The sequence below is a fragment of the Amblyomma mixtum genome, chromosome 3 (genome assembly GCF_055824585.1).
Source record: "Amblyomma mixtum isolate Tamu chromosome 3, ASM5582458v1, whole genome shotgun sequence".
Taxonomy (NCBI): Eukaryota; Metazoa; Arthropoda; class Arachnida; order Ixodida; family Ixodidae; genus Amblyomma; species Amblyomma mixtum.
This window is the reverse complement of record NC_143014.1, coordinates 427,927,234-427,941,541: the sequence shown is the minus strand read 5'-3', so window position 1 is coordinate 427,941,541 and position 14,308 is coordinate 427,927,234. Positions and strand designations below refer to the sequence as shown.

General features: G+C 45.8%; 2 protein-coding genes across 2 annotated transcripts; one reads left to right on the top strand and one right to left on the bottom strand.

Annotated features, from left to right (window-relative positions):
- Positions 1-699: 699 nt before the first annotated feature.
- Positions 700-6,409, bottom strand: LOC149358018 (barrier-to-autointegration factor-like). The gene is made up of 3 exons (XM_089578009.1): positions 6,189-6,409; positions 3,247-3,383; positions 700-846 (listed from the first exon to the last, which is right to left on the bottom strand). The coding sequence occupies exons 1-3, from the start codon at positions 6,199-6,201 to the stop codon at positions 700-702; spliced, it is 297 nt and encodes a 98-aa protein (XP_089434135.1). The 5' UTR covers positions 6,202-6,409.
- LOC149358017 (putative RNA-binding protein EIF1AD) lies at positions 5,194-13,497 on the top strand. The gene is made up of 5 exons (XM_089578008.1): positions 5,194-5,218; positions 7,827-7,888; positions 10,730-10,838; positions 11,991-12,099; positions 13,338-13,497. Exons 1-5 carry the CDS (start codon positions 5,194-5,196, stop codon positions 13,495-13,497), a joined length of 465 nt encoding a protein of 154 aa, XP_089434134.1.
- The last annotated feature ends 811 nt before the right edge of the window (positions 13,498-14,308 follow it).

Below are 14,308 nucleotides of genomic sequence, written 5' to 3'. Positions count from 1 at the left end.
AGGATGACTCAGAGACTACAAACATTTTGCCCGGGAAAGCGCTGGCTGCTGAGGATATGTCGACACTGAACTTAGCATCCAAGCTCTACATGTTAAATAGTACGCAGTGTGCCAATGGCATCAGGGATTTGAGACACTCAGCAGTAATTCCTCCCCTCCAACATCAGCAGTAAAAGGTGAGGTTGCTGGACTTTGAAGAGAACCGCCACATTTATACGCAGCGCATGTCAAGACTGTACATTCCGTCAAAACGTTTGAACCTACGGCGCCATGCGCAGTGTGCCCCACTCATTGATTACTGGCATGGGGTTTCGCAATGATTCGTACAGTCTATTGTGTTATTCCTTTGCTCGAGTGCGAAGTACACTTTGAAATGCAAGACACTCACTGGTACCAGCAACCATACGTTTGGCTATTTGTTTAATAATTACTGGGTTAATGTAAGGAACTTACGTGAAATGTGCTGCTTTCTGCAAAAGATGCTCGCACAAGGAAGTGTGTGGATCTGAAGGAAACATGCACATCTCAATGGCAAAAGACATAAAATGTTTATTGCTGAAATAAAAAGCGCGCAAGATAAAAACACCTGCAGAAATTAAGACGGCATAAATGAGAGAGGCAGGCTGAATTTTGAACCGACCAAGAAAGTCCCCTTGGTATTCACAAGTCCAGCTCACTGCTGAATGCATCTAGTATAGTTCACAAGAATTCATCACACCAGTCGTACAAACACTCGTAGCAGTCAGTTGCCTGCCTGTTGTTGGCACCACAAATGTCCTTCATCCACTCGACGAAGATGTCCTTGTTCTTCTTCAGGACCAGGAACTGACCGAGGACAACATAGGCCTGAAACAGCAATGGTGGTAATGGCACTTCCATTAGTTGGGATACTGTGGCTTTGACAGCAGTGCCTGAAAAACTTTCCCATTAAAGGGTAACTACAGGGGAATTTAGGGCATTTTCAGTTTACGATCGCATTATATTTCTCGGACCCCCACCCCCTACCCGCTGCAATAAAGTTTTATGAAATAATGACAAAAAAAAGCCAAATATCAGGAAACGAAAATTTAGTTTTGACCAAAATAAAGGTGTTCCGACAGACCAACAAATAATGTCCCAAGTACTTTTCGTGTGCACGTTGAGCAGCAATAGTGGTGACTAAATGAGTGCTCCATTAATTATATTTCTGAAATGACCAAAAATTACAGGGACACTTAAGCTTTGGCTTGAGGTTATGACATGACAGTGTGAATGGTTCTTTTAGTACCTCTTTCCAATTACACTCATTAGCATACATCAGTAAGCATACTAGACCATGCGATACACCAAATGAGACAAGAGGTCTCCCTTCAACCAAGTCGAATGAATGCGGCTCCTTGGCCTAGGGGTAGTGTGACTCACAACCCAGCTCGCAACCCCAATTATCTTTTCAGCACAATTTACTTTATATCCTTATTTCAGTTGTTCTACAACCTCACAACAAATTATACTCCAGTTTTAATCATTTTCATTCTACAGCTTAATGTGTGATGTCGCAACCCTCTCAACCAATCCTGAATTAGTGTATTAGTGTGACAACGCATGCAGCTTTTGCTCCGAATAATTGCTCCAACGCTGCCATATTAAAAACAAGCTCGAAATTGTTGCTTCACCAAATGCAGAGCAAATATACCCAATATAAACATATCCAAGGCTGTCCAAATCACTCCAATCGAGGCCAGGAAACCGTAACATTTCAAATCATACTGCCCAAGACAAAACGCCAAATTTGATCAGCTGGCTTTCAGGGAGCAGCTCATTCAACAAATCTTCGGGTATGATAAGGTAAAAGAAGCCCACGCCCCCAATCCTCCTATAGAATCCATTCGTCACCAACCAGAAAAAAAAATTGAAAAAGAAGGAACTGCAAGCTCTGCTATCAGAGAACAAAGATCAAACGTTATGTGGAGTGCCTGTCAAGTCTATTTCTGCTTCACATCTTGACCTGACTGCTTTTCCAATGATGACCCCTGACTTGGCAGACCATGGAAAGTGCAATAATTTTTCCTCAGAGCTGAAACTTGGAAGAATGACAGCTACAAACATGTGCAACAGTTTTTATATTCCTGTTTTCCTCTAATCAAGTTCTGGCTTAGTGCAGCCAGTGATTTTTTTTTGCTGCTTACTTTTTTCACATTTCTGGCATATCTGACAAATAAATGTTCAAGTACCTTTCCACACACAACTAATAAGCTACAGTTTCATGCATTGCAATATGCACTGGGTTAGTCACTTTTTTCGAAAAAAAAAAATTGTTTCAATACACTCCGAATCGTGCATTTTTCCACAGTAATTGAAGAGTTAAAGGAACTTCTCCAGCTAATGACGTGGACTGATTCTACCTTTTCTCGACTGACCGATCCCCTTAGACTTGCTAGAGTGAAATCTCAGGGGATGGCAGATGAATGGGGAATAACCCCGGCGTCGTGAAAATCGGATTGACGCCATTAGCTGCAGGGTTTCCACTGCGGGGTACCTGCCGCTTCTTTCTTGAGTTGCATCTGACTATAGCCTTCTCTAGCTTTAAAACAACCCCCAAGATATTGAAGAACACAAACCAGCCTGATCCTGAGTTTTCTTAAACAAGAAACCAGAAAAGACTTGACACTAAGCCACAGGCAGCACACTCAGCAAGAAAATCTCCAAGAATTAACTCGCTGAGAACTGCAAGTACTTCTACACAGCCCCCAACTGACGAACGCAACACGCTGCAAATGTGCTGCCACAACCAGCAGAGTGTCCCAATCCTACTGTTGAAGGAGCAATCGGACTCTGGCAAGCAACGAGAAGTGATAAAGCCATCAGAAAAACAATATGAGTGTGAGATCCTTGTTGCAGAAAACGCACCACACTGCGAAAAATGTGCAAATGAAGCCCCAGGCTCCTACTTTCCCCGAGGAAAAATTTGAACCCTGAACTGCAAAACTGTACAGAAGTTGGTTTATGGGGTTTGATGTCTCAAAGCGACTCAGGCTATAAGAGACATCGACGTTGTAGTGAAGGGCTCCGGAAATTTAGACCACGGCTTCTTAAACGTGCACTGACATCGCACAGAACACAGGCCTCTAGAGTTTCGCCTCCATCGAAATTCAACCGCCGCGGTCGGGATCGAACCCACGTCCTTCAGGTCAGCAGTTGAGGACCTTAACCACCGAGCCAACGCGGTGGACAAACTGTACAGAAGTGCCACAGAAGTAGATGTCTCACTTTATCAAAGCCGTTCTGTCCTAGCCGCTTGCCAAGGACCGGTCCGATCCCACCAATGTCGGTGACTGCCTTTTCTCCCATTGGCTCAGAGACGAAATTGCGGTGCTTTTGGGATGTGGACGACATGGCTGGATGTTCTGCATGAATAAAAAAAGAAAAAGCAAATGTCATTTTCTTGCGAGACCAGTGCGGCTACAAAGCACTACGATGAGCTAGACTCCTTTAAGGTTTACGATTCTAATGGATAACACAGTTGAGACAGCCAGTATGATTTCATGCAGATGTGAGGTCACCAAATGTGCAAGATTTGGAGACAGTAGTTAAGTCTGTTCTGAAAACTAATTTTGAAGTAGACGCTAACAGCCAGTTGCTTATTCACTGATTTCATGCAATTATTAATCCTGTAATGAGTGCATCGACGCAATTTTGCCAGCAGCATTTTGTACACCAGTTTTTACACACAAAATTACGTGCAATGGTGAAAGAGCACTTAAAATGTGTATCTTTTGAGGAAATATCCTTACTGACGTCACGATTTCTGGTCATGAAGTCCAGATGCAGCTGATTCGCTTTAGGAGTCGCAGGAGCGGTTCGGGACAGCTATGACTCATTTTATTCGTGAGTTATTCATGTTTGCCCCGTAACATTGCAAACTATCAACAACGTACTCGTTATAGTACACTTGGTGCCGTTCACACGCCGTAGCAGTCGTGCACGTCACGCCGTCAGAGACACACCTGTCGCCCATTTCGACCAGCTCGGCAAAGGTTTTTCTTTCCCATATTAGGCGGCATCGTATATCGGTCATTGACTTACAAGTATGGGGGAGCAACGGCTTCAGCACGGCCTGCCCATTCAAACAAGTTCAGACAACATCACGCATGTGACCGTTCGTAATTCTCAATATTGTGAGCCGCCAACTCTCGATGTAAGGCAATGACAATACAATCAGAAATTCCTGTGCAAGGCCGAGGAACTGACACACACACACGGGACACAAGTTGCGAGACCTCTTTTACCACGACGAAAGGGCTATTCTACTTCTAAACGTTGTATATTTATCCGAAGTAGCGTAACAAATGACCAGACGCTGACAAAAGTTCAAAGTCGACCGTTCACCAAGTTGAAAAACCGTTACTACCGGACAGCCGCAGAACATCATTAGCCGGGATGCATGCGTAGCAAACAAAGCAAGCCAGTAACCGAAGTAGTGTACACGCTTTACCTGTCTGGTCCCGAAGTCTGAAAAACTGTGGGAAGTCCTCTCGGCAGTGTTTAGCGGTCGCACACACGCAACGCCTTTCACCAGTAGCACCGGGCTGGGCTACCCGCAAGTGAATCAAAGCAATTCAAACGTTTTTGAATACATCAACGGATGAAATCAGCAGCCAAAGTTGCGACAGTTGCGAATCTGAAACTCTCGATAGCAATGCATTAAAGTTCAATCAACTTCTAATGATACAACTATTTAAAACTTGTTTTATTTAAATACATAATTAAAATATTTTAATTCAAAAACAATAAGAAACGGTGGGACGCGGCACTTAATAAAGTGCATTTCTTCTTCTTACTCTCGTTGACGCGCGCTCATTCATAAACAGTGAAGATGGCGGACTGCATGTGTGCGGTTGTAAAAACCGCAACCTCCCCAAGACACACACATTTCTCCTTTGAGCTATGCACGTACGAGTCTCGCCCCTTTTCCTGTCTGATCTCGTGTTTGCGGGTGATCGTCCTGATTGAGTACAAGCGGTCCAGACCCGTCAACGGTGCGCATTCCGGCCTAATTTCAAGCGGTCGCAACGCCGTACTTGGTGACAGCTTGATCAACGTGGCCCGCATCAGCAGTCCTCGACCTAGCGCTCTGAGTACCACGTACTCGTCCCACAGACAAGGAGAGCCAGAGTTTGCATTCCTTACGTCTCCTAAGCGGCAAATCCAAGCAGCATGTCGCAGACAACCAAGATCAAGCACCCCAAGCAACCACAGATATCCATCGGCCGGCCGTTGGCCGTCCGTTTCGGATGTTCCGGACGGCCGTCGGACGTCCGCGAACAGGCGGTGGACGTCCGTCGGCCGTCCTATAGGCGTCCAAAGGGACATGTTTGTCTGGCCAACGGGCATCGATTTCGGACGTCCGTTCCCGGATCTTTCTCGGATGTTTGCATATATGGCACATGCATACTTTCTTCCTGTCTGCCGGGCAATAAAATGAAAAAGCAACTGAAAGTACAGCGAAAATATTTTATTGTGATTGTACATCAGCACAGGACTGAGTTACTTTGAAGTGTGTAACTCCTGAATAGGACGTAAAAATTCGAGCGCACACCCATCTTCCTACTTCCATGATGAAGCGGAAGCGAACAGCTTCTGCAAAAATTGAAAAGAAAAAGGTTAGTACTCAGGTGCTGCCAAAACTCAGTAGACCATGATAAATTCAAAAATGCTTGGCAACTTTGTTATTGGTATTCACGTTAATGAAGCCCAAAATAACACAGAGGTGAGAGACGCACTGACATAGTCATCATCCTTGACACCAGAAGGTATTCTATGCTTGCAAGAGACCAAGAGCTAGGAAATTGAGCATTTTTCATGATGGCACCCGCCCTACAACCCACCTGTTACATGCAGTCTCTAATTTCAGAGTTCTGCCCTCCTTTCCCTAGACTCAAGCAACAACCAGTGTCAGGACTGCTGACAAAAAGATTATGCCTGCGCCAAATTGCAAGAGATCAAGGATGTTCGGCAGCTTTGTCAATGCTATTCATGTTAATGAAGACCACAACAGCAAAAAGAGGCAAGAGACGTAGCACAAGTCTCAACCCACCTGTAGCCCACACCACAGTATAGCCATAACATAACTCCAACTCTCCCGCGAGAGAATGTTACAGGTCCTGCTCCATTGTCATAAAAGTAATTCCTGAGCAGTGTACTGTACTTACCTCCGTAGGCCATGCCGCTGGCAATCACACTAGGCCTTCTTTCATCCGAAGTCAGTGTAGTACGATAATCCAGCGTTCCAGGAGGGCTTCAGGCGCTTGCCGTATCCTTCGAATTGTTCAAGTTGCACACCACTTTCGTCCGCAGACTACAAAAGCCACACATTCACGTAACAGAGCTCAAAAGGGGCACCACGCTTCGTACCTAACTGACAACGCCGCCATTACGCCGCTGCACTCTGTGGCTGATGGATTGACTTGGGCTGACTGCAAACTGCATTTATGATAATGATGATAGCAGAGTTCAGCGGGAGTTTTGAATTTACAAATGGTTTCAATCGCATTTGACCACGGCGGAGACGATGTCGCTACTGATTTTAGATGTTTTCTAGATGTACATTAGTAATTTATTTACTGCAAAATTGTGCACCACTCGCTCCTACCCTTAAATAAGTTTAGTTCAGCAGTGGCCCTTGCACAGGTTTGAAAAATTCTCCCGCCACAACCGTTGGCTCGTTTGTGGTGAAACCGCGCACAAAGCTTCCTTATTGTTGTCCGTTTTAAGGCATAGTAAGTATAAAAGTGGTACTTGCTAGGTTTGGTCACGCGAGATGCGAAACAAGAAGCACCCGTGTTGAGATCGAGCCGCCGTCATCGAATTTCTGCCGAAAGATACTTGTGGCGCCATCTGGCATGGCTGAAGGAAAGCGCCGCGACGGAAGCGCCGAGGAGAGCCCTGCAACGAGCGCGGCGGCTTGCTTTGAATGCGTCGTTCGGGCCATGTCGTCTGCTTATGCGCGTGAAATATTTTTCGGCCAACGCATTTTGAAAACTATCGTAAACAAATTAAATGACTTGAAGGTGATTTACGAATAAAAGATATGTTCTCCATTGTCTCGTCGTATTTCTGCCGTCTGCTTTCGCGGCGCTTTCCTTCAGCGATGCCAGATGACGCCACAAGTATCTTTCGGCAGAAATTCGATGACGGCGGCTCGATCTCAACACGGGTGCTTCTTGTTTCGCATCTCGCGTGACCAAACCTAGCAAGTACCACTTTTATACTTACTATGCCTTAAAACGGACAACAATAAGGAAGCTTTGTGCGCGGTTTCACCACAAACGAGCCAACGGTTGTGGCGGGAGAATTTTTCAAACCTGTGCCGATAAAGTTGCAGAACACGGTATATGACTAGGGAATTGCGCGAATTTACAAAAGCCCTCAAGTCAAACCCTGTAGCTCATAGAAATAATTTCTCCAAAGCAGATATGCGGATATTAACGCAATTTCGCGCACACTAGCGAATAAAACTGACAAAATTTTCTTCGCGAATAAAATTTTCTAGGTTAAAAAAGCGAACTCTACAGTATAAATACTCGAACGGCGCGAATTTTCTGTGTGAAAAATTAGAAAAAAAACTCTATACACATATCCTGAGAATATACTCCACCGTACATCCCTCGGACGTACACCTTGTCTCTAATGCGGATATACAAAAGCGGATACTGTCCGTACGTCCGGCGGATGTACGAATACGGATATCCGAAATCGGATTGTGTTCGTACGTCCGATGGACGTCCAATCTCGGAAAAGGACGTTCGGATATAGCTCGTACGTCCGACGGATATCTGTGGTTCCTTGGGACGTGACCAAGGAGGTTCTCGAAGAGTACGTGCTTCCCAAGGAGAACCAACAGATTGTCCGGGTTAGTACCGCGTGTTTCGTATTTATCTGTCCCTGTTACGAAAAATTCCGCTGCGCAATCTAGTGAACTATATGGGCTTAAAACGCCGACTACAAGGTAACTTTTGATGGTCTTCGTCTTTAAATGAGTAATTTAACATCTAAAATTGCCTGCATTTTCAGGAATCGGCGAAAAACTGCATTCAGCTGCGGCAGAACTTTCGTCCAGGCGGGCGAGCAAAGAAGCGAGTGTGACAGAATGCGCCATCTGGCGAGCGGTGTTAATTTCAAGGAGCAGACGACACGCACATCCGAAGAAACCGCGCGAAGTGCGCATTCTCGCCCCAAGCCGTGATATCGGTTGCCTCACCGCTCGCCAGATGGCGCAGCCTGTCAAAGTGGCTTCTTTGCTCTCCTGGACGAAAATTTCTGACGCAGCCGAATGCAGTTTTTCGCCGATTCCTGAAAATGCAGGCAAGTTTAGATGTTAAATTACATATCGAAAGACGAAGACCATCATAAGTTACCTTGTAGTCGGCGTTTGAGCCCATATAGTCCAGTAGTTTGCGCATGAGAATTTTTTCTAACACGGAGAGATAAATACGGAACAGGCGGTATATTTGTCCTTCGTTGGCTCGTTCATTGAACCGTTTAGGAGTTAAAAGGGTTCGCACGTAACGTCACTCGGGTTTACTTCAGTTGCATGTGTAGCAGGTGGGGAATTCCACTCTGCTGATGTTTTGGGAACGAGGGAATATTGATAGCATGTAGTGCAGTTCCTACTTCACACAGATGTCCAGTACACGATGAAGCATTTAAACTTGCACGATAGCAGCAGTAATGAAGAACTGTTGGAGTTCATCCAATTCTGTCATTTTTCAGCGAGTCGGTTGTCCGCGCACACGCACGAAAAAATTGAGGTCATCGGTTGGTACTACAATTTCGCTCATCATAGTTGACCAATGATCTAAAAGCTGTAGCAAAAGGTTGCTGTTGAAACGCATTCACTTGAAGTCACGGGCGCCATTTTAGTGCTTCATCAGTGCAGGCCAGAAGAGGGGGAGGGGTGGGGGGATAATCCGATTATAGCAGGATTCACAGGGGGGGGGGACGTCGAGAGGGGAGGGGGTTCTTGACGTCACTGTTCCGCGAAGCCCCTGCATTCGCACAGGAGGCGAAGTCTGAAAACTAAACATTTTGACAGATTTGCCTGTCTGCAGAAGGGTTGAAATGCGGGCCAGTTGGTACATTGTAAACGAAAAAACCAGTCACACAAGACGACGGACAAGAAGAGTGTACAAACTACAACGCCTGTCTGGTTGGGTTTGAAGACTTATAATACATTAATTTGAAACCCAACGTTCCCGAGCCGGCTCAGCTTCTTCAGGGGTGACTGGGGGTAGCGAGCAGGAGGTCAAAAGAACAAAAGCTGTCATGTGAAAGGCATGGGGTAGGGGTATTAAGGCTGTGAGTCATGTTGTCCGCCTTTGTTCCCTGATTTCCAGATGTCTTGCAGCCTTTCTTCTGCTGGTGAAAGCCTCCTCAGTACCACACATGTTTTGCCCATTTAACCAGAACACTTAGGTTGGGAGAGGTCCATTTCCTCCAAGTACTTGCTGTTATCATATGACTCACAAAGCATTCCCCCCACCCCGAAGTTGCTGACTCCCTGAAGAAAGGATCTCCAACCTTGGGTTCTTTTGTGCCGGCCTAGGGAAAACTCCCATCCCCCAGGTGTCTCGAATCGGGGAACAAAGGTGGCAGGGGAGTGCTCCACAGTAGTAAAACCGGTCTAGAAACGAAAGTGGCCGCTTTTGCCCACAACAGGCACAGTCATGGAAAGGGGGGCAGCGCCTTGTGGGTTATATGAGAACAGGAAGCACTTCGAGGAAACTGGGCCCAGAAGCCAAGGCAGGCGCGTTCTCGTCGGTGCGCACGAAACCGCTGTCGTCTGGCAACAGTGACTTGCCTTTTTTACTTCGCCTCCCATGTCAATGCCGGGATGGGGGCTTCGCCGACCAGTGACGTCATGAACCCCTTCCCCTCTCGAAGTCCCCGGCTAGTAACATTGGTCCCCAGCGTGAATCCTGCTTAGACACCCTGCATGAACGCCAAAATGGCAACCACTGTGGCTTGAGTGCCTGACTCCTATTGCATGAAAACTGCACACTTTATCGTGCGTAAATTGTTTTATCCAGTGAAGTAGATGAAGCTATTAACCTTGTAATTCCCATGCAATGCAGATACTGGATGGTAGCGGTGAACTTCCAATATTTTAACAACAGTAGTCCACACATCGAAAAAACCTGCTAGCTTTATGAAGAAATACAATAATGCAAATATTAAAAATACGTAAATTATGGTGATTTCTGTGTGTCAAAAACTTCACGCAAAATAGTGAGGTGCATTCAATAAATTGGCATCGAAATTCAAAACTTCCATCACTTGCCAAGTGTAGCAATGTGGCAGTACAAAGTCAAGGCAGTTCTACCGGTGGAGTTTGGTTTTGTGGTAGGTTACTTCCATCCTGCATCGCTGACGGCTAGCAATTAAACCTTGCTTTTGATGAATATGCCTGGAAGAGGTTGTTTCTGCAATAATGTGAGAAAGTGGTGCAGGCCTGAAAGCGCAAATAAAAAAAATTCTCACTTTTGCCATCCTTATTTTATGCGATATGCCAGGCATCACAGGGCCAAGGAAGGTGTTTTGTTATACTTTGCATGGGCAGCTGTTGTAATAAGCTGCAGGTGAGTGTAGCAAAGTGTAGCACGAAGTCACCGTGGTGCTCGCCTACATAACTTATCGCAGTGCTTCTTGCCCTCGTCCTGCTGTTGTATCTTCAATGCCTTTGTTGTTGCTTCAGGTGCTTGGTGGCCGAGGAAATAACCTCCATGAGGTTGAAGACCCCATGGGCACTACTTACCTCGTGAGCATGCCGGTGAAGTTCAGAAAGAATATATGGATCAAGCGAGGTAAGTGCACATCTGGTCACACCAGTATGACTTGCACAGATTCGTGTTTGCCAAGAAAGAAAAAAGGAGTGGGGGTTTGACGTAGTTAAACCGAGTTACGTTAAACCGAGTAGATGTGCAAAAGCGCGAGTTTAGCCTGGTTAGCTCATGTTTTTGCTTTGCTGAGTCGTTCGTATGTCTGGCAACGGTATTAGTTCGGTAGTAGTAATAGTTGATGAAGGCGACGATGTGCAATGCACAGCGAGAGATTGTGTTGCAGTTCAACACGAGGACGTGATCGGCTGCACCGATGGTATAGCGCTGTCGTGCAGTGGTCAGCAAAGCTTATCTGTTCGCGCCACCATGTGTTCAACACCCTATTTATATTTATTTTATTTTATATTTTATTCATGCATGGGCTGTTGCTTTGCTAGGTTTGGATGAGGTCACTGTCAAGGTCAAGCTCCATAACAAACTCGGTGAGCCGGTTAGACCTCGTTAAGTAGTGCTTTCACACAAAAAAGCTCTTTCCATGTCTCGTTTCCAGGGTCAGTGCAGTACATTAAGTGAACTGTAGTTGCTACACAAAGTATTAAAGTGAACTGAGTTTCAAATCTTTGACTTTTTATAAAGTGTGAAGTAGCTGTTTGTCGATAAATGCCACTGGATCAGCACAATAAATGCCGGCTGCATAAAGTGCTTGGTGTTTTTTTTTCATTTTTACAAGTTTGTAATGGTACTATGCCTCGTGTTTGCCAGTGCAAAAATAAATAAAATAGGAACAGAAGCCAGGACATGCATCAACTGAACCACTTGCAGGGTATTTTTTTTGTCCGATGTGGATCCTTTCTTCTGCCCTGTCATTATTTGTGGACTCGTAGGCATGAGCCGAAGTGGCAGCAACCCACTAGCCAACCTCATTCATATTAGTTGGAACATAAATTGTGCTTTGTCCATTAGTTTCTAATTTCTTCCCTTCTGTCATTGCACTGCAGATAGTTTGCTGTGACGCGTGACCTCTGTGATGTGTCGTGCATGATCTCTTGACACGTGATCTCTGCCTGAAGTAGAGTGGACTAATCTGCACACTGTGACCTGTAATGGTGGATGCTAAGTTGTGTTCGTGCTATCAGTCCTTTCACGCCTGATTGAAAACGCATGCTTCCTCTGCAGGTGACTTTGTCATCGTTGAACCCATTGAGGAAGGTGACAAGGTCAAGGCGGAGATCCAGCACATCCTGTACCGTGACCAGATGAAATACATAAAGGAAGAGGGCCTGTGGTACGTCTCCCTGAATTTTCTTTTCACTGGCCTCATCTTTAGTTCAGAGTGCTAACTGCCTGATGTCTTGTAATCTGGACAGAGTGCTCGTCGCCAGATTAAATCTAGGATTGTCATAATTCTAATCAGGCTAACCTTTAACCACTGTGTCATGAAAGCAGCGTGTTCTTTATTAATGCGAAAGCATTAGGAGGCTCATCGACGAAAAAGCGGCGGCATTACAAAACGCGCCAGCGGTTGAAACTGTGACATCATGATCACTTGGGAAAATGCGAAATATTAACCAGTAATAGTACCAGTACTTAGAACTGCACCACCTGCAAAGGAATAGAATAAGAATGGGGTTCTGCCAGATCATGAATGGCAGTTTACCAATATCTCTCAAGAGTAAAGTCATTCGTTTTTCTTGAAATCGAAGAATGTGTAAAATTATCATCCTCTCATAGTACTCGAGTTTTAAAGTTTTGAAGTTATGGGGTGACTCCGCGTCCAGCCGGCCGGGAAGGCGAGCATCCTTGTCGGCTATGCGCGGGCGTTCTCGTAAGCGACTCGTGTCCCCAATCCGTGGCGCAATGTCACAGCCACGGCGGGTTCGGACGAAATAGGCAACGACAGAGTACGCTAGGAAACAGTTTATTAACCTAGCGCAAGGCAAAGCACACTGCGGGAGAATGTTCTATCCGATAATATAAGGTTCAGTAGCTTACCAAGTCGTCGTCGACCGGCGTTGGGTAGTCCGGGAGGCGCGGGCAGGAAGGGCGTCGGCGAGGCAAAGCGGCAGTCGCACCGCGGCGAGAAAAGACAGGCTCCCGCCGCAAGCTCTCCCCTTTTTAACCCCTACGACATTGCCCCCCCTGGGCAACCGGTTACCTTCAAGGAGAGTCGTTCACCCCGTCCCTAAGACGCCAGTGCGTAGGCGTGACGTCACGTCCGAGCTGGGAGTAAGGAGAGTGGCCGGGTGCCCCTCTCCCCACGCCCGGCGGCGCGCGCTTTCGTCGCGTGACTCGGCGCGGGGGCCGTGAGGGATATCTGTATATCCCACAAAGTTTACACTTTAGAAACTGGAATAGCATTTCGTGCTACTTCTGAAGTGGCAACTTGAAAACACTACATATAACTCAAGTTCTGTTATATGCAGGCATTTGCTGTTCTCGAACATTTTTCATTGGAACAAGTGAATCAACCCTGCTTCTCCTTATTTATTTATTTATTTATTCATTTTTTGTGACTGCTTTTAGGCCAAAGGCTTTTGACAATGACAGCGGCAAAGGCGACGGGAACAACACCAGCCCAAAAGACAGTGATGATGAAGACGACCTCTTTGTCAACACCACCCGGCCAAGCGTCGTCTACGATGAGAGTGATTCTTCCGGTACAGAAAGTGATGATGATGAGTAGCACTCAATAAAGCCTATTTTGCTATGTACCTTGTCTTTCCTTGTCTCATTGGGGCCGTAGTAGGATGCGAATCAGAGATTACAGTAAGAGCCTTTCTCTAGAGGCATTGCAGCAGCAAAGATACTTGGATAAGTTTATGAACTTACCACCACAACCTTTTGCCTCCTTGTTTGTGGAAATAAATCAAATCAAACAAGCATGACAAACAGTATGAAGGAACCAGACTTCTGTAGAAAGGAAGGATACAGGTCAGCACTGTCCTGTGTGCCTTATACCGTTTCTTAGTGCAGTTTTCGGTGTTTTGCACTTGTGTATTTGTAATTGCGACTACATAAGTAATGAAGGTGGTGGAGCGTTTATTCTTAATACACAAATGTGAGAATCTGACGTTTTTTTTGTGTGTGTGTGAAATGCAGCAAAACTATTCGAGCTGCTGCTAGAGTTTCACCAAACGCCCATATAAGTCTGGCATCATCAGAAGCTTGTGATGATTCACCTAAGCTTTGGTGAATTTAAATGGGCTCCCTAAGTAGTGCCGTGTTTACGTATGATGGTATGACCTGCTTGACAAGAGATGGTTCAGATATTCGACTTCAGACCTGAACTGCAGGTTACGATTTTTCCTGCACTCCTCTGACGCATGCGTAAACAGCAGGCGTGTTGACAATTGAAGGCTCCCGTCGATAGGCCAATTGTGTGTGTCCGGCTGTATACTTTCGTTTTCAGAGCTCGGCGGTTTTGGGATAGACACCTTGTGGTCTAAGGTCCTTCATGAATCTGTTGCACATGGGGTAAAGGAACTGCGGTAACC